Consider the following 21,877-nt stretch of genomic DNA (forward strand, 5'->3'; position numbering starts at 1 on the left):
TTTAACATAGTTCACAGTTTTAGCTTTTAAACTCATCACTAAATCTGATTTCCGCATGTTCTCTTTTCGTAATGCTGCAGTCTCTTTTTCCGCAAACCCAATCTCTCCTGTCTTATACGTGAAGTATATTTAACATTTAAATGTCTTATCATGGCAAGCGGAATCATTGGACAAAAACAACTGCAGTTCTCCGACATGGTGGGATATATTCCCATCCACAAAAACCCCAGGCACTTTGTAATCTCGAGCCTTTGAATCTGATCCTGAAACAGACGCCAACATTAGCTTGTCCCCTGGTTGGTTGATCACATAGACTGACATGTTGACCAGAGCTGATATATGAGTGTCTTCTCTTATGTTTTCTGTACACTGGAGTTGTGCACAAAACAATTCCCTCCCCTGGTAAAATAATTCTCTCTTCATGTCTATTTTTAAACCTACAAATAGCGAAAAAAGACAAAACATTTACTGTTTCATTTTGCGATTGTTTTATGATTTAACTTTTTCAAAAACTAATATAAATTTTTGTGATTTAGAACTTTTTCGGGAAAAAGTAAAAAAAAGAGTGATACTTAAAAAGAGTATCTTAAATTAAATATATTTCATAATACATATATTTAAACAGAATGTGATGTTTATCGATTAATAAAAATATGGATGTATGATGGAATTTAGTAAACACTTGACAGTTATATTTAAAAAATTGATGAAGTATTAATTAATAAGAATCTCGAAAAATGCGTAAAATTAATTTTTGAATATTTACCTACCATAGCTCACAGAAAAACATATTATCAACAGAGTGTACAACACTGTTGAAGACATTTTTATGTAGGCTTAAAAAATCTTCGGTGTCCAACGTTGTCAACCGCTGTCTACTTTCTATATTATATACTAAATGTCTAAAGTGGTCACGTGGTTAAAATATGACCTCCAGATTGGATAATTTTAAGGCAGATAAAATAGGATTAAAATGTTTTACAGCAATGTACTAAAATAAACTTGTTGTTTTGCAACAGTGGTACGTGTAATGTTTCAGAAGAGCTTATAAGTGTCAGCTTTTTGAGACATTCCCCGACAAGTTGAGTAAGTGTTTGTACACTGATATTTTGTGTCACAGAGCAGTTCATACAAGAAGCTGACTGTTAAGTATTTCAAGATGTAGCACACAATTCTCGAGTGGAAACAATTACAGTGAAAGGATGCAGCTGGCTACATCTGAAGTGACTTGACTGTAGTAGCACTTGGATTGTACAGAGAACAAACTGGTACGCGAAAGAAGATGGTATAATTTTAAAAATCTTTTGATGTACTAAATATTACAATTGCTCTTAACAATAAAATCGCTACTATTTAATGCACATTTTTTCTCACTTTAGACTACTGAAAATTAGTTGTTTTTTTTTGTTTTAATGTAACTACAATATTTTTCTTCACCAAAACAGACTAAACAGATACTTAAGAGTAGGTTTTGTTAAACCATGTAATGAAGTAAAATTTAAATAACTCTTTAAAAAAAATACCGATATGTGCCCCGCTATTGTACATTCTAGTGTCTTCATACACATAAATATGCAATTTTTATTCCTTTTATATTTTTACATTTTAATATTATTAAATAAATAATCAGTATACGTTTCTATATATAGGCCTCCGTTTATTCATTTACATTCAGAATTGTATTTAAAAATATACCACGATCGAGTTTCAATGTTTATTATTTATATTAAGTATGTGATAATAAAATATCTATATGACGCGAAAAATTACAATTATGCTAATACAAAGATCTAATGCTGGCTAGATATGATTTACAGTATTAAGGTTTTATTAATAAATGTATGTAGTCATGGAACAATAATTGCAGATAAGCACATTCTCATTATACTTTACGTTAATTATACTTCTTTCTTTCTTCATTCTTCATTGTAACGTTGGAAAATATTTCCTCTAACAAAAAAAGTTAAGTAATTGTCAATGAAAGTGTCAAATTGTTTAGCACTAATTGGGATGTTGACTACAATTCCAGCCTATTGTTTTTTTTTTCTAGATTTGCTTCCATAGCCTTTGTCCAACGAAGAAAAAACTACAAGCCAGTTGTTTGATTTTGTACTTGACTCCGCTGGGTTGCTCTCGATAAGTATCGAGATCATCTGCAGAAGGACATTTAGTTTAACAACAAGAGCCATACCGACTCGACCACGCCAATCTCCGTTAATCGTACTGCATTACGGATGAGTGAACAGTATTATTATTCCAGAAATCACAAAGTATTTTTAAAGTACTTTTCAGAATACGGCTTAAATCTTTTTCGTTAATTTTTAAAACATATTTGTTGAACTATCATAACAATTAAAAAACAACAATATTACGATTGCTAGTGTAATATTTTATATTTATCATTATATATTCTTGAGTTAAATAAAATACAAACAATACTAAATCAATAAATTACTACACGAATACGACTTAATCAAAGGTGACTGGCTGTGTCCAATAGACCGGGGAAATTTTAAAGTGTCCAAAGGCCCTGATTGAAAAATGTGTATTGTGTATAGGCCTATTTTTTCACAACCAATCATTAATCTATAAACGCCTTGGTATGAAGTAATGTTTAAATTTTAAAAAACAAACAATTTTTAAAAATAATCACAATTCTGCTAGGACTATTACAAGACTGTTCATGAGGGCCTACATAGATAGATTCCTATGAGGTCTCAGGGATTTTTTCTAGTAGACTGCCGGGCCAGTTATCAATTGGAATAAGTAGAAAAAAATATTAAATGGAAACTTGTGGACAAATTAATTTCGTCATTATAAGAGTTCTAAAAATATCACTCTCTATACTATTTTAGAAAGGCCCGAGTTAAACTCGCCCGATAAAGCGGATTGACTACATACTTGATTTATAGCTTGATAACACTGTTAGAAAACAATATCAATAGAATTTTTTTTAAATACAAATATTTTTAATCTAATGAATTAGAAGTTGAGAATAATAACAGAAAGACAAAGTTTATATTTAAATAATGTGACCATAATATCTATGATCAATCATGATTTACGTCATATTTAAAACAATGTCTAAAGTTATAGTAATTTTTACTATTCTTGAGAATCATTGACACAAAATATCTTTCTATAGGTTTTTGCAAATTTCGGACTCAATCTGACATAAATGATAAAATTAACTGAGGCGTTGAGTCCATAAATTAAATTTACAAATGTTTCTACAATTCTTAGGGCATCATAAGTAAAGAGCCGGCCATAGCCAGCTTCAAGGGTGAAGGCGTATGCATTTGTTGGAATCAACACTAAACAAATTGCAGATAAACAAATTGTCAGTGAGATTTTAGCTGTTCGAACATCCTTAGTTCGTTTGGAGTGTGACTCAAATGTTGACATTCTTTTCATATTTCTGCTTGACGCTTTAAGTTTTATAATGATAGAAAACGTACATATCATTATTATCGCTGTTGTAAACAAAATTACCAATATTCCGAGTCCAGTGTTGTATAATGTAAACATGTCATAATTGTATCGTATAAATACACCGTAGTCAAGAACCGGAATTGTACTATTGATTTTATCGTAGAATATCCAAATAACTGCAATATACAAAAATGCCCGAGGAATATAAAATCCTGCTGAAATTATATAAAAACTAACCACAATACACTTGATTCTAAATGTTGTAAGTAGTTTAGATGCAGCGAAAGGAAACAGCACAGCTATCATTCTCTCTACGGCAATGACTGTAGCCATCTGTACGCTGGTGCATATGGCATACTGGTTCCATCCTAGAACATAGGCGGTGAAATGCGAGAAGATGTAGTAAAACACGGCATTGTCAATCAAGCGAGCCAAGCTCTCCAGTGGAAAATGTAGCTGTGTAAGGGAGGAGAACAGATCCGACACGGCCAAAGCGGTTAAAATAATAGTGGTTGTTTCCCTTAGGCAAGTGTAAACAAGGATTAAAATTGTGAGGCTGTTCCCCACAATTCCAGTGAAACATAAAGTTGGAAGGATGATGCCGCTGAATATAAGTTTGAAATAAAACAAGTCTGTTTTAGAAATATCAAGCACTACGTCTGCTACAATACTTTTGTTTATGTCTCCCATCTCCACGTATGTATCTCTTGCTATGTTATTTACATTAACTATTCAAGTAATTAGATCTAACATGATTGTTACACAATGACACAAAACAATTTTTTTTAAAATTACTCGTTACATTCTATGTTAGCGACAAACTAATTCGCTGTAGGATAAATAATGTATCAAGTTAATGAAGCACTCTTTTTACCATTCTTATTGTTTCTATTTTAAATTTAAGAGTTTTTAGTTAACGTATTTACAATTACAAATTATAATTATTTTAACGAAACATTACTCGTCACATTCTATGCTGGTGATAAACATGCACTAAAGAATTTTACTATAAAAATACATCAAGCTAAAGAAGCGGTTTTTTTTTTTTTTACATTTTTTTCTTATTTCTATTTTAAATTTAAGATTTTTAGTGAACGTTTTCACGTTTACTGCTTGTAAATTGACTGAATATATTACCTAAAAAGCGAAACGTTAAGCCATTTTTTTCTATTTCAAATAAATCTCAGTTTAGATAATTATAAAGGAAGCTAAATGAAGCGGGGGGTTTTCGTCCAGGGGGTTTATGTCGCGGGGGGGGGGGGGGTTTGTCCAGGAGGTTTACAGTCCTCGTGCTGTGAGTTGTGACAATCCGTTTTTTACCAGTTTATGTAATGTTATGTGAAAACGTGTTTGATTGCCTCAGTTTCGTCCAGATCTCCAAGGTTAGTATAGGTTTGGTCTGGTGTCCGGTCAAAAACCCCCTGGACATAAACCCCCTGGACAAAAACCCCCCGCGACGTAAACCCCCTGGACAAAACCCCCCCGCGACATAAACCCCCTGGACGAAAACCCCCCCGCGATATAAACCCCCCGGATAATAACCCCCGGACTGAGGTTTATATAAAGATAAAATAACGATGATGTGAACCAAGAAATTTTAAAAAATTACATTAAATTAATTATTTTTTTTACGACTAAGAAAAGAGTTTCTACCTAAAAAATGCTTTTTGAAATCAAGGAGTGACCTTAGTTGTATTTGATCAAAGATCGGGCACCGACAACACCTTAGATATAAGCCATCCACATGTGGGAGCCATGCGGATCAAAGCAACACATTCTTAACAATTCAAAAGATACAGAAAAATTCAGGACTCTGGCCTTCAACAACTATACCAAGTTGATATCGGATGTTTCCACTCAAATATTTGGATATTTATTGACTTTTATTAAAAAGGAACAATCTCTCCAAGAGGTTTATTGTACACAGATCAATTCAGGTCACTGTTTACCAAAACAGAAATATATATATATATATATATTGATAGCAGCTCTCGAATTTTAACTGTTGTAAAAAAATTTAATGAGTCCACCATTATTGAGTATTTGCGAGGCATCGCTCACAATCTGTCTTTTTAAAGTTATAATAAAAATAAAAGTTCATGTTCAAGTGAAAGTAATCTTTCTTTTCATTTGAGCTAGTTTTTTTTCGAGCTTGTTTTTACTGTGTACAATCTTTAATATCCAAACGAATAATTAACCGATGTCTTTCTAAACGAACCTAAAAATGCCTCCAGCACATTCCACACTTCCTCAACTTACTTAAGTCTTCGTAAGCCTATACCTCATAACTGGTTAAATCCCTTTGTGAAATACAAGCACAGCTGCGCATTTCTTTGATAGAAAGCTCTTGCTATTTGACGTGAGAAGAAAGTTTTCAATACAAATCAATCTGCTCACCGCTGATGTCGGTTTCTTTGAACCTGCATGTGGCTATTGGTATTGCTTTGGCTTGAATAGTTTTCTGGGGTCTAATGTCAGGTTTGTTTTAAGAAGCAACAATGGAAGGACAAAAGTGAATTGGTAAGCGTTAAATATGTTGGTGAATTTTGCCTTTTTTTCTGCGTGTTTCTAGTTTGTTGGTTGGCTAATTAATAAAAGCACTTTTGGAACTGTTTCAATCTTCTGTAGAACCAAACGGACAAACAAAAAAATAAAATAAAATAAACAAACAAACAAATAAATATCCAAACATGTAAACAAACGAGTTTTAGTAGTATATTGATATCAAATTAGGTTATTTTATTAATAATGATATACTATTTTAATATACGCTTTATACATTTTTGTCAGGCAACTATTTTTTCTTACATTTAACTTTTATAAAAAAAAAAAAGAATATTGCCTTTTTGTAATTATTAACGTAAGTAAAGCTGCCTTCTCAGACATTACTATACATAAGGTAGATGATGTAAATTCAGCCTGTTTATTTGACGTCTTCATATGAAATGATACTATTGTAAGCACTATCATACATAAAGTAAATCATGTACTTATTAGAGCTGAGGATACACTGTGATGTTCCAAGGCAATAATCCCGGAGTCCGAACTCGAAACATTGGGGTTAATATCATTTTCTCTACTCTTCAACGACACATTTAGATCACAATATATTTCTAACAAAAACATCCTTTAAAAAGTCAATATTCTACATGTAATTTAAGTATGATTATGAAACTCATTAATTCTAGTAATGCTCGATATTGATCAATGATTATATTTTACGTAGTTTGATTTCCACAAACTTGACATCTCCATTCCAAAAAATCCCTGTATTTCCAGAAACGTTCCATAATCCATTTAGATTGGAACTATGACAGCTTTTATACCACCACGCACCCTTGTATAACTGAGCACAGTTACCACTGTTTTCATCGTTATCGCTATCTATAGTGGTGAACTTCATACCATTGTGGTGACTTAAACGGTCTGTAGCGTTTCCCCTAAATGACGACAAGTTCATCTTGTATTTGGCCGCTTCGTTGTCAACTGTAAAATTGATATACTCTGCATATTGTCTTGTATTTCCAATGTCTAAATCGACCCTCAACTCAGTGTAACCCTGAAACATGTGTAGATTATGGCAAGAGATTAATTTATCTTCACCTTTATTAAACATGAGAGAACATCAACACAGTGCTCAATCACATAATTTAACATATATTTCATAGATATTTATCATTTTGGCGTATATTTTGTGAGTATAACGGAAATTTTGTATTTGTAAAAATAATGGTCCTTGAACTATCCAAATTCTACAGACACTATTTTGTAAAACATATACGTTATTATAGCTCTTGTCTGTCGCGTGCTTTAAGAAGGTGTTCACTGCTTACGAATTGCATTAAGTTTTATCACACTCGCATATATTTAAAACTTTTTTTCTCCTTTTGATTATTTCTAACGTTTTGATTATTTTGATAGTAATATTGCTGATTGGCAAATCTAGAATCTAAAACGATATAATAAAGAAATAATTAATTTACTATTAGTACCTAGTTTTCACGTTCATCTCTAGATTGTGATCTAAACGCTTAATTAGTGTATGGGAAAGGGCTATACTTTTAAACATTAATGAAAGGTAAAAGAATCATAAATACAGAAACTGTATATATATATATATGGTTCCATGACAAATGATCTCAGGACAAATGATCTCAAGGACAAATGATCTCAAGGACAAAAGATACCAGGACAAAATATATCAGGACAAATGATATCATGGACAAATGATCTCAGACAAAATATCTCAGACAAAATATCTCACAGCAAAATGTTGATAGTATGTACAATGATTTTAGTTCATTTGAACTTTTTTTTAAATTGACTGTCAATATGGTTTTGTTTACTTTCTTTACGCATCATAATTGTGAATAAAATGAATTTGTTAAACTTAATAAACCATCAAAAGATTTATTTAACTTAATCTTTGTAATGGCCTTCGATTTGAAAAAAAAAATTAAAACAAACTTTCTCCTTTAGCCTGAAAGGTATGATAAATGATAATGTATTAAACAAAGTAACGGTAGCTATACAACAATAATGTTTAGAACATGCGAAATATCTTTCAAAAATGTTAATGGGTCTCTAGGTTCGTAACGTAAAATTATTGTTTTTATTGCATGATCAACACAAACATAACGTTTACGTTTCTTTGCTGACAGTACATCGTTATGATCACACCTCTCCAATACTATGTGATCATGTATTGTGTGAACTCTTGCTTGACATGTTCTAACTCCGCGATGATCGCTGTTTGTCTTAAATAAGCATTAGTCACCTGATCACTATTGTGTGACCGACGCATAACTATTGAATTTAGCTATTAGTTGTATTGTTCATGGAGGGCGGATGTCTTTCCCTTAAGGCATGTCTCTACCATCAAAGCGGGCTGCCACCTTGATACGAAGGTGTTTCTCTATTGTTATTTCATCCTCTTTGATCTAGTTTCGTCCACCTGACATGGTTGGGTTGTCTCATGTTTGGCAAGCCCGCCTACGCGGTCTATCGAACAATTTCTTTAATCTTCTATAGTAATAATCCTAATTTTAAAATGCAATATACAATTTTTAAAGTGCAATATGATAAATTTATACGGCCAACATTTCTTACACTTATTATATAGGCCTATAAACAATATTAAACATATTAAACAAAACCATACGACAGTTAATAAAAATTGTTCAGATCAACTAAAGTCACCCAATACACTATTAAAATTTAGGTGTGAGATATTTTGTCTGAGATATTTTGTCTGAGATCAATTGTCCGTGGTATCATTTGTCCTGATATATTTTGTCCTGGTATCTTTTGTCCGTGAGATCATTTGTCCTTGAGATCATTTGTCCTGAGATCATTTGTCCTGAGATCATTTGTCCGTGAGATATTTTGTCTGAGATATTTTGTCTGAGATCATTTGTCCTGAGATCATTTGTCCTGTCACCATATATATATATATATATATATATATATATATATATATATATATATATATATATATATATATATTTTTATATATGTAACTAGTGTAATTACAAAAACAACGTAATAGTGTCTGTCAATATGGACAAGGTCAAGGCTATTATTGAACTGAATTATTAAGTAGTTATTATGAAACTGTGGTGACGTAGTTAGTGTTACTAAAAATAGAATTTGACTTGTAAAGTTGAAGATAAATGGAAAAGCTGTTAATAGAAAAGATGCAATAGATGGTATCGAAATAGAATGGTTTGACATTGTCGACAACCCCGGATGTACAACTGTGTGTGTCTGGGGTATATAAAGGGCGATCCTTTTGGGTATGAGGGAGCAAGCAGAGTTTCTTCCAGGTATATCTTCTACTGCCCCCACCCCCCGAACGAAATGGAATTTATATAGAAAATATATACATTTAACAGTGTCCGCCCCCCCCCCCCCCCGAAGAGTCTACCGCCCCCCCCCCCCCACCCGAAAATTTCAAGTGCCCCCCAGGAGAAAAAAGTCTGGAAGAAACACTGGGAGCCAGACGAAAGATGTAGAACGAGACAGATGTATGCAGAAACGTAGAGATCAAAGATGTGAGCTGAGATACAGAAGATGGAACGATCGGGCGCTGGAATGAAGAGAGATATAGAATGGACTGAATGCAGAGACAAGTGTTAGTAGATTGAGTTACGGAGTGATACAGTGTGTGGACCTGTGACTTTGGAGGTCTGTTGAGTATCACCTAATTATCGGATCTGTTATTATTCATTAAAAAATAAAGTGTTGTAATATTGAACTTGCGGGCAGAGTGTGTTTCTCTATATGAGGTGGGAGAATCGGTGCCAAATGAGCTGTCAACTGTCTAGAGGTGGGAATTCCTAAGCCACGGGCGAATACCTACACACAGGAGGTTGAACACCAATCTAACAAAGAACGTCGAACATGCTGCTGCTGCAACTTGGTCACACACACATACATATATATATATATAAATATATATATATATATATATATATATATATATATATATATATATATATATATATATATATATATATATATATATATATATATATATATATACATACATATATATATATATATATATATATATATATATATATATATATATATATATATATATATATACATATATATATATATATATATATATATATATATATATATATAGTATTAACTGACCATCCCAGTTAGCCATGAGATCCAGTCATTCCCAAGCCAGAAATCTCCTGCCGTTGATCCAAACCCATGTTTGTAGTCGTCCCATCCTCTGATGAAGTTTACATCGCCCACAACACGGCGCTAAAAATAATTTTAAAAATCAAATTGAAATGATTTAAAAAATTTGTTTTAAAAAATTTCTGGAATTCGATTATTTGTTGATCATGTAGCTGCGACTAATGGTCAAATAGTGATGCTAGCAAATACTTTAACTTAGTTCTAGCTTCTAGTTATTTTTCCTCTATGTTTGTAGTTGGTAAAAGTGGGTAACATTTTATAATATTTTTCGAATTTTTGTTTTTTAAATTGCATTACAAACGTTTCAATAACACGTTTTCATGTAATAGTGTTCTAAAAAGTAAAAAAGAAACTATTTTCTTCAAATATATAATAATATACTACTATTTATGTTACTATAAAGAAAAGCGTGGGTTTTTAGTTTATCTAATGGATACAATTACAAATATTTAGAAAGAGACCAGCGGTTTTCTTTATAGTAATTTATATAGTCGTGTATTATTATATATTTAAAGAAAGTCATTTATTTTCTATTTATCAGTACATAAAATCTTGTTATTAAACATTGTTTATGATTTTTTACGTTTTCGTATACGAAGTGTAGAGGAAGTATTGTAATCATACAAAAAATCAAAATCGAGATTTACACGAATCTCGACTGTTTACAAGTCTCTGACATGGAAAAATATAGTTTTGCCTATTTGTTCGTATGTTTGTGGGTGTATGTGTGTGTGTGTGTGTCTGTCTGTCAACACAATTATTTGAATACCGTTAAAGCTAGATTGATAAAATTTAATATATAAGAATTATACAAAATTTGTAGTTCTGTATCAACTTTTCCGATGACCGAATGTGGAACGTATTTTACTTTTAGATTTTTCAAAAGCCTATAATTTTAGTACTGGCAAACTTTGAGTAATTTCTGTATAACGAAAGTAGTAATTTACGCTGTTTCGATTTCTCAAAAAAAAAACGCATATAAATTTACCAAGTACTAAGAATGTTTAGCTCTATTATACATATATTGTTTGCCGTTCAAGTTAATTAGGCATCCAATGAATTCATATTTAATGTCATATTGCATTGCTTTCAAGTCTTGACCCACTTGCCAACTCTAAAACGAATCTGTATGTTAGAAATCGTAAAGTTTCACTCGCCCATTTCGATCTATGACGACAAACTGACGACAGACGTACTGTCGATAGAGGAAGTAAAACAAAATTAAAGCTTGTAAAAATGTACCTATATGAATATTTGTGCATAATATAACCACCTTTATTTTTATAGTAATACCTGTATTAAAATCCAGCCGCCATCGTCCGTTTTCGTGTCACAGAATGTTAACTTTGATTGGTTTAGCTGAACAAGCTGTCTACTTGTTAACTTGAAGTTATGTGTTCTTTTACACTAAAATTTGAAAAATAGTGCATGTTATTTTACTAAACTATTAGAAACATATTGACAACTGTCCAATATTTCTTATTTCTGTAAGTAAGACAAAACCACACAGATATCTACTGCATTGTTTACTTTTGTAGACTTCGATTTGAATGGTTATTTACTAAAAGACTTGTCAAGTATAAAACAATCAAAAACCGTCAACGTTTGTGTAATAAAAAGAACACCGTAAAACAAAGACCAAAACAGAAGTATACCAATTATGCCATGTTTTTAGACGGGCTATTAGCTGCATAAAATTATATTCTACTTATTAGGAGCAAACGGTGTAATAACCATGTTGTGATTATATTTTCATTTTGAATTTTGTGTTCCTTAGCTCGTAAATAAAATCTAAATTAACTAGCAATTACAATAAGACTTTAACACGACATATTATGAAAGAAACTAAACTAGTAGTCTATTAATTAATTACAAAATGCTAATGTTGCTTTAAAAATGTCGGTAACATGTCAATATTATGCATTAATCAATCAACGTTTATAAACAAATAATACCATTTCTTTGGTCCAGATTAGCGAATTGGTGTTTTGTTCCTTTTCCGTATTTTGTTCAGTCATGTTTAAACGTTTATCTTTTAAATTATTGAACCTCTCATTTACAAACTGTAACTGTGCTGTCAGGTTGTTTAATCTTGTTTCAAAAATCTGTAGACTATTAGAAGATTCTATTTGTTTATGAGTGTCAGTAAAGTTTTTCCTTGGAAAACCGCTGTCATCTCTACTTAAATGTGACATCTGTAATGACATTGACATGTCAGCTCCCTTAAGTTTATCTGGATCTTCAAAGGCTTTCAGAAAAGCGGCCATAGTGTCCACAGTTTTAACATAGTTTACAGTTTTAGCTTTTAAACTCATCATCAAATCTGATTTCCGCATGTTCTCTTTTTGTAATGGTGCAGTCTCTTCTTCTGCGAACCCAATCTGTCCTTTCTTATACGTGAAGTATATTTCACATTTCAAAGTTTTATCATGGCAAGCGGAATCATTGGACAAAAACAACTGCAGCTCCCCGCCATGATGGGATATATTCCCGTCCACAAAAACCCCAGGCACTTTGTAATCTCGAGCCTTTGAATCTGATCCTGAAACAGACGCCAACATTAGCTTGTCCCCTGGTTCGTTGATCACATAGACTGACATGTTGACCAGAGCTGATATCTGAGTGTCTTCTCTTATGTTTTCTGTACACTGGAGTTGTGCACAAAACAGTTCCCTCCCCTGGTAAAATAATTCTCTCTTCATGTCTATTTTTATACCTACAAATTGTAAAAACACATAATATTAGCTGTTTCATTTTGCCATTGTTTTATGAGTTAACCTTTTCAAAACCTAATTTAAATTGTTGTGTTTCAGAACTTATTTTCGGAAAAAGTAAAATAAAGATTGATACTTAAAACAGAGTATCTTTAATTAAATATATTTTATAATACATATATTTAAATATAATGTGATATTTTATCGATTAATAATAATATGGATTTATGATGGAATTTAATGAACACTTGACAGTTATATTTAACAAACTTATGAAGTATTAATTAATAAGAATTCTTTACAAATGTGTAGAATTAATTTTCATACTGTTTACCTACCATAGCTCACAAAGAAATGTATGGTCAGCAGAGTGTAAAACACTGTTGAAGACATTTTCATGTAGACTTAGAAAATCTTCGGTATCCAACGTTGTCAACCGCTGTCTACTTTCTATATTATATACTAAATATCTAAAGTGGTCACGTGGCTAAAATATGACCTCCAGATTGGACAATTTTATGACAGATTAAATAGGATCTGAGTATTATACAACAATGTACTAAAAATAAACTCGTTGTTTTGCAACAGTGGTACGTGTAATGTTTCAGAAGAGCTTGTAAGTGTCAACTTGTCTTTACATTCCCCGACAAGTTGAGTAAGTGTTTGTACACTGATATTTTGTGTCACAGAGCTGTTCATACAAGAAGCTGACTGTTAAGTTTTTCAAGATGTAGCACACAATGGTCGAGTGGAAACATTTACAGTGAAAGGATGCAGCTTGCCACATCTGAAGTGACTTGACTGTAATAGTGCTTGCTTTGTACAGAGAATAGACTGGTACGCGAAAGGAGATGTTATATTTTTAAAAATCGTTTGATGTACTAATATTACAATGGCTCTTAACAATAAAATCGCTGCTATTTAAAGCACATATTTTTCTCACTTTAGACTACTCAAAATTAGTTTTTTGTGTTACTGTAACTACATTATTTTTCATCACCAAAACAGATCTAAAAAAGATACTTTATATTAGGTTTAGTTAAAACAAGTAACGAAGTAATATTTAAATCACTCTTTATTAAACAAATACCGATATCTGACCCGCTATTTTACATTCTAGTGTCTTCATAAATATAAATATGCAATTTTTATTCCTTTTTTAATTTTACATTTTTTCGATTTTAATATTATTAAGTAAATAATCAGTATACGTTTCTATATATAAGCCCACGTTTATTCGTTTACATTTAGAATATTATTTAAAAATATAAGTCAATCAAACCTACAATGTTTATTATTTAAACTAAATATGTGATAGTAATGTATCTATATGACGGGAAAAGTTACAATAAATTGTTAACACAAAGATCTAAAGCTGCCTAGATCCGATTTACAGTAATAAGATTTTATTAAATAAATGTATGTAGTCATGGATCAATAATTGCAGATAAGCACATTATCATTATACATTCCGTTAATTATACTTCTTTCTTTCTTCGTTCTTCATTGTAACGATGGAAAATATTTCCTCTAACACAAAATTTAAGTAATTGTCAATGAAAGTGTCAAATTGTTTTACAGTATATGGGTTGTTGTCTTGAATTCCAGCCAGTTTCTTTCTGGATTTGCTTCCATAGCCTTTGTCCAACGAAGAAAAAACTACAAGCCAGTTGTTTGATTTTGTACCTGTTCTCCGCTAGATGGGTTGCTGTCCTCAAGGATCGAGATCATCTTGCAGGGTGTGGAACTCAGGACATTTAGGTTGAGCAACAAAGAGATTTCCCGACCCGACCACGCCAACCTCCGTTAATGGTACTGCATTAAGGATGCGTGAAATGTATTATCTCAGCCATCGGATTAACATATTCCAATAATTACAATGTAATTTCTAGAATATAGTTTACATGTTTTCATTAATAGAATATTGATCTATAAACATATTTTTAAACTATAACTACAATTTTAAAAAAAATACATGATTACGACTTCAAGAGTAATACTGTTTATTTTTCTTTATGAGTTAAATAAAACACAAACACTGATAAATCATTTACTACAAAAGTATAACTTAATTAGAGGTGACTGGCTTTGCCAAAGATACCTAGGTTGTTTTTTTTTAAAAAGACGAATAAGCTTTGACATTATTAGGCGACGGAACGAAATAGGCGGTTTTAAAAACATCACTCTATTGACAAATTTATATTCGCTGGAAATTAACTTGTTAACACTGTTAGAAAACAATATAAATATTATAAATAAGAACATGAGAATAATAACAGTAATAATCGATTAGACAAAAATATCATTAATTAACCATTATTTACGTCATATTTAAACAACATCTAAGGTTATAATACATTTGTAATATTTTATAGAATCATTGACACAAAGACTTGTGTTCAACATTTAATAATTTATTTGAGTAATTTACAGCATTATAACACTGTTAGAAAACAACATCTATAGGGATCGAAAAAAAATATTTTTAAAATAATGAATAAGAACTTAAGACAACGTCTATAATTAAGCGGTTTCACAAAAATATCATTAATTAACCATTATTTACGTCATATAAAATCACCATCGAAAGTTATATTAAATTTTTATAATCTTGAGAATCATTGACACAAAAATATTGTTCTATAGGTTTTTGCAAATTTCGGACTCAATCTGACATAAATGATAAAATTAACTGAGGCGTTGAGTCCATAAATTAAATTTACAAAAGTTTCTACAATTCTTAGGGCATCATAAGTAAAGAGCCGACCATAGCCAGCTTCAAGGGTGAAGGCATATGCATTCGTTGGAATCAACACTAGACAAATTGCAGATAAACAAATTGTCAGTGATATTTTAGCTGTTCGAACCTCCTTAGTTCGCTTGGAGTGTGACTCAAATGTTGACATTCTCTTCACATTTTTGCTTGACGCTTTAAGTTTTATAACGATAGAAAACGTACATATCATTATTAGCGCTGTTGGAAACAAAATGACCAATATTCCGAGTCCAGTGTTGTATAATGTAAACAAGTCATAATTGTATCGTATAAATTCACCGTAGTCGAGAACCGGAAACGTACTATTGATTTTATCGTAGAATATCCAAATAACAATATAAAAAAATGCCCGAGGAATATAAAACAATGCTGAAATTATATAAAAACTAACCACAATACACTTGATTCTAAATGTTGTAAGTAGTTTAGATGCAGCGAAAGGAAACACCACAGCTATCATTCTCTCTACGGCAATGACTGTAGCCATCTGTACACTGGTGCATATGGCATACTGGTTCCATCCTAGAACATACGCGGTGAAATGCGAGAAGATGTAGTAAAACACGGCGTCGTCAATCAAGCGAGCCAAGCTCTCCAGTGGAAAATGTAGCTGTGTAAGGGAGAAGAACAGATCCGACACAGCCAAAGCGGTTAAAATAATAGTGGCTGTTTCCCTTAGTCCATTGTAAACAAGGATTAAAATAGTGAGGCTGTTCCCCACAATTCCAATGAAACATAAAGCTGGAAGAATGATGCCGCTGAATATAAGATTGATATAAAACAAGTCTGTTTTAGAAATATCAAACATTGCGTCTGCTACAATACTATTGTTTTTGTATTTCATCTCTTGTTTATCTCTTGCTATGTAAATTAGATTAACTATTCAAGTAATTAGACGTGAAAACAAAAACTAATACATCTTCGTGATTGTTACACAATGCCACAAGACAATTATTTTTAAAGAAAAAATTCCTCGATACTCGACAAACACACACTAAAGAATTTTACTATGAATAACATATCAAGCTAATGGAGCGCTCTTGTTACTATTGCTCTCATTTCTATTTTAAATTTAAGAGTTTATAATGAACCTATTCATGTTTACTGCTTGTAACTTGTCTGAATATATTACCTAAAGAGCGTAACGTTAAAAGATGTATTATATTCCAAATAAGTCTTCGGTTTAGAAAATTAAAAAGGATGCAAACATCGATCCCGTAAACAGGGTTATCAGCTTCTTGTCTACTAATTTATAAAACCTAGATATAATTAGATAGCTGTAACTGATTGTGTATAATGGTTGCAAACGTAAAATTAAAAGGTTTGTAGCATAAAAATTATGTTTTTTAGTTGTGTAACAACGTCTCTTTTTATTTAACATAAATAATTGTTTGTTTGTAATCTATTTTGTAGGGCTGCTATATTGACTATGCAAAATTAGTCTTCTATCTTCGTCGGTTTTAATAATTTTATGTTATTATATGCATTATCATATATTTATATGACGTCGAACAAAGTAGATGTGATTATAAACTCAAAAAACAAATGTGTAAAATTTACATTGTCAATAAAATTATCCTAAAATATATATTACTATTACACAATACTGTTATGATGTTTTTTTTAAAATATAGAGCAATATACTGATGAGTAATTTTCTTAATTGATGTGCTACAGTCACTCTCGATGTGCTTTTGAGTGGGACGGCGAAGAATTGAAATATCTCGCGCGGTTCATTTTGCGGAAATGTGTACTATACTAAATGTTACGGCTGGTATAATATATGTGTATATGTATATATATATATATATATATATATATATATATATATATATATATATATATATAATATATAACTCAATGATTTTTTTATAAAACACAGTATAATAAATAACTGTTCATGTTTTGTCAAAAAAGTCACTTTTCAAAATGAATTCAGATAAAAAAGAGAAGCTGGTTCTTTGAGTTTTTGAACACAGATATTTTGTGTCACAGATCTGTTCATACAAGAAGCTGACCCATAAAACTCTGAGCGCATCTTTATCGTTGTCTGTTGTGGAGAACTTCATACTATTGTGGGGACTTAGTTGGTCTTTAGTGTTATCATAAAGGTTTTACATTTTTTGTGACGTTTTGCTTACCAAGCGCTCTTTAGATGATTTTTATAAACACAAGGCAGATTTTCTTTTAAATGTATCGTCATTTTCCATATTTTGCGGAGCTGTTAGACTGGCAATCGGAGTTTTAGTATTATATGTACACATGACTTTATTTGCACGATTAGATAATACTATTGTTGTTTGGGTTATTTTTCGTTGGTAATCAAGTTGACTCAATAAATTTTGTACTGTCTGTAAATTGTAAAAATGTAGATTTATATTTGTGTTGCTAAACATTTTACATTAACTGTAGATATTTTTAATGAGTTGAGCTATTTCCACCTGTGTTTATTTTAACTTTCTATCTGACGTACTCAAATTTAAAAAAAAAGTATTAATAGATATGTTTGTTATAAGCAAATAACTATTACCTTTCATTTGATTTTCGTCAAATAAAGTACATTTTTCAGTGAAATTAACAATTTACCTTATATATACTTTTTTCAAATTAAATCACACGCCACAAAAATACCAAACACATAAGCTTCTCAATGTATTTTTAATACTTTATTTATAATAAAAGGTTTACATAAATAAGAAAAATATATATATCATTTTAAAGAAACTAAGAATTATTAAATGTAGCCTATAGATCAATAGTTTTAAATAATAAAGTAAAAATGTGATAAAATGTCAAGAAAGCATACTTCGCATGCTTTTTAACGTTTTTTGTGTGGCTAAACTTCAATCAACCGTTATACTTATACACGTAAAATAAACAATCAATAGTTTAAATGTTGAATTATCTACATGCAAAGTGAATAAAATGTCACTTATTAATTTTTTACAGACAAATCACGTTAATCCTTTTGTACTTTAACAAAATCCCACGAGTCATACCTATTTCGAATGCTGTTATATAGCAAGAATTTTAGAAGCTATTGTGGAGAATGTATTTATTTTTCTCTGAATAACTCTTGATATTATAATGTGCGTAGTTTCATTTCAACTGATTTGACATAGCCGCCCCAAAAAAATCCCTGTATTGTCGTTTACATTCCAAACTCCGTTAAGATTTGTTTGATAACAATTGGTATACCACCATCCACCCATAAAAATCTGAGCGCAGTTACGACCGTCGGCATCGTTATCGTTGTCTATTGTGGAGAACTTCATACTGTTGTGGGGACTTAGTTGATCTTTTGTGTTACCTTGATATTTGGAAAACGTCATAAAATACTTTGAGGATTCGTCGTCAACTTTGAAATTGTTGTACACTGCATAATAATTTTTACTTTCTATAGTCAGATCAATTCTTAATTCAGTGTAACCCTGAAACATATGTATGGAAATTGTAGTTATATGTCAGTTTGTTTTAAATGTATAACTATGTTTAGTTGTTTGGACCCGATGCAAAATGTCATGTATATCTGTACTTAAAACTAATTTATATTATTCTATTTCTCACCATCATACTCTACGTACTATAAAACAATTATACACAATGTATAACAGGTGTTAAGTGCACTAAAATAATTTAAAGTATACATAACTCATATCAATAATATATACTAGTGAAAAAAAAATTCATCACTTAAATTATCTTTTCAAAACAAATTTGCGAACAACGTTAGATTTACTATTATTTCTAAACATAATTCTTTGTTTGTTTCTCATTTTTAGCGCATTTGTAATTTTAATAATAGATATTTGTATTATTATATGCTAGTGTGCATTGGTCATAATCACGACCTGACAATCTTTAAAATTCCGAAATTTTAAAGCTACTGTCAACTTTATAAAAACCAAAGGAAAAAGACAGATGAAACTCTATACTCTTGAGACACACTGATATAAAATAAATATTACTAGATTAAAAATATAATATTGCGTTGTCATTGAAAATAAATTGATTTAGAAAGATAAACAAAACAAAACCAACACAGCCTTACACCGACTTAGTAAAAATCCGGTGTGTGTGTGTGATGTAAATAAAAAGCTTGTAAAATTACAAACTATATTACTTTAACAATTTTACTAGTATTAACGTAAAGGGAATTAACTCACCACATGTGTAAGCCAGGAAATCCAGTCATTTCCAAGCCAAAAATCTCCTGCCGTTGATCCAAACCCATGTTTGTAGTCGTCCCATCCTCTGGTGAAGTTTACATCGCCCATAACACGACGCTTAAAATAATTTAAAACAAAATGTTTTTAATAACAAATGTTTACAAAAAATAAATAAAACAAAGTGATTTCCTCTAAACATTTTCAAATATTTTTCTATGACACTACGCGGGATAGTCACTCGGGATATAGAGAATAGTTTTAATCCATTATTATTATTAACTTAACCTTTTTGAAATAGAATAGAATCTCATAGAAAAAAAGAATTGCGCACCAAGTGAACGCAAAACAATCTGTTCATAATAGTGCGGAATATTATTAGTACTTTATAAATTCATATGCGTTTTTTGAGAAATCGGAAATGGCGTAAATTACTACTTCCGGTTAATAGGTAATTACTCAAAATTTGTCAGAAGGCAGAGAATTAGATATTATACTTACATGTGAAATTTCAGTTATCTATCTGAAAAAAGTACTCAAATTATAGGTTTAAAAAAAAATTGAAAGTAGAAAAGTTTTACTTCCGTTTATCGGAAATCGTTGAAAAGTTATACAGATCTACAAATTTGATCCAATACTTATATATGAAATTTCATCAACCTAGCTTTAACGGTACTAAAGTTATCGTGTTTACAGATACACACACACAAAACACACACATACATACTCACAAACACAGACATACAGAAAAGATTGCAACAATATGTTTTCCGACTCAGGGAGGTGTAAAACGTCGAGATTTGCAAAAATCAAGATTTTTTTTGCACGATTACAATACTTTCTCTATACTTTGTGTACGAGAAAGTAAAAATGGAATTCGATTATTCGTAATACATGTCGCAAAATGGTCAAGTAGTGATTCTTGTGAATACTTTAACTGCATTTTAGCTTCGTGTTATTTCACCTTTACGCCTGTAAATAATCTTTTTATTTGGTAAAAGTGGATGACATATTATTCGTTTCTAAAAAAAAAAAAATATTATGATAATTTTTTTTTGCATTATGTTAAATATCTACATTTTCAAAGTAATACCTGTATTAAAATCCAGGCGCCGCCGTCCGTTTTCGTGTCACATAATGTTAACTTTGATTGGTTGAGCTGAACAAGCTGTCTACTTGTTAAGTTGAAGTTATGTGTTCTTTTACACTACAATTAGAGGAATAGTACAGGTTATTTTACTAAAGTATAATAAACATATCTACAACAGTGCACTATTCTTTCATTTTTATATGTAAGACAAAACCGCCCAGACAACGATTACAGTTTGTAGACTTCAATTTGAATGGCTGGATACTTAGGCACTAAGAAAACGTGTCAAGTATAAAACAGTAATTGGCCGTCATATTAGTGTAATGGAAAAAAGACTGCAATCAAAAACATTAAACAGATGTATATAAATTATGCTATGTAATTATTCTACTATTGTATTCTAATTATCTAGAATAATATGGAGTGTAATATTCATTCAATAATTCATACACATAATATATGTTAACTAGCAATCGAGAGAAAACTTTAAATTGACATAATAAAAACGAAAACACTTACACAGAAGTAGTCTATTATATTGTTTTAAATTTTAAAACAACTATATATTTTATATTCGACATTAATCAATCAAAGCTTATGAACAAATAATACCATTTTCTTTGTCCAGATTAGCGAATTGGTGTTTTGTTCCTTTTCCGTATTTTCTTCATTCATGTTTAAACGTTTATCTTTTAAATGATTAAACCTCTCATTTACAAACTGTAACTGTGCTGTCAGGTTGTTTAATCTTGTTTCAAAAATATGTAGACTATTAGAAGATTCTATTGGTTTATGAGTGTCAGTAAAGTTTTTCCTTGGAAAACCGTTGTCATCGCTACTTGAATGTGACATCTGTAATGACATTGACATGTCAGCTCCCTTAAGTTTACTTGGATCTTCAAACGTTTTTAGGAAATCGGCCATAGTGTCCACAGTTTTAACATAGTTTACGGTTTTAGCCTTTAAACTCATCATTAAA

At 31.0% G+C, this 21,877-nt stretch overlaps 2 protein-coding genes across 2 annotated transcripts; both read right to left on the bottom strand.

Annotated features, from left to right (window-relative positions):
- Positions 1-6,256: 6,256 nt before the first annotated feature.
- On the bottom strand, positions 6,257-13,306 carry LOC131934966 (angiopoietin-related protein 7). The gene is made up of 5 exons (XM_059291240.1): positions 13,205-13,306; positions 12,108-12,868; positions 11,446-11,559; positions 10,096-10,215; positions 6,257-6,991 (listed from the first exon to the last, which is right to left on the bottom strand). The coding sequence occupies exons 1-5, from the start codon at positions 13,263-13,265 to the stop codon at positions 6,644-6,646; spliced, it is 1,404 nt and encodes a 467-aa protein (XP_059147223.1). The 5' UTR covers positions 13,266-13,306; the 3' UTR covers positions 6,257-6,643.
- Positions 13,307-18,293: 4,987 nt separating this feature from the next.
- Positions 18,294-21,849, bottom strand: LOC131934956 (ficolin-2). Its single transcript, XM_059291228.1, has 4 exons — positions 21,511-21,849; positions 20,902-21,015; positions 19,809-19,928; positions 18,294-19,073 (listed from the first exon to the last, which is right to left on the bottom strand). The coding sequence occupies exons 1-4, from the start codon at positions 21,820-21,822 to the stop codon at positions 18,747-18,749; spliced, it is 873 nt and encodes a 290-aa protein (XP_059147211.1). The 5' UTR covers positions 21,823-21,849; the 3' UTR covers positions 18,294-18,746.
- Between the last annotated feature and the right edge of the window lie 28 nt (positions 21,850-21,877).

The sequence above is a fragment of the Physella acuta genome, unplaced genomic scaffold (genome assembly GCF_028476545.2).
Source record: "Physella acuta isolate Inbredline_101_S28 unplaced genomic scaffold, ASM2847654v3 ptg000124l, whole genome shotgun sequence".
Taxonomy (NCBI): Eukaryota; Metazoa; Mollusca; class Gastropoda; family Physidae; genus Physella; species Physella acuta.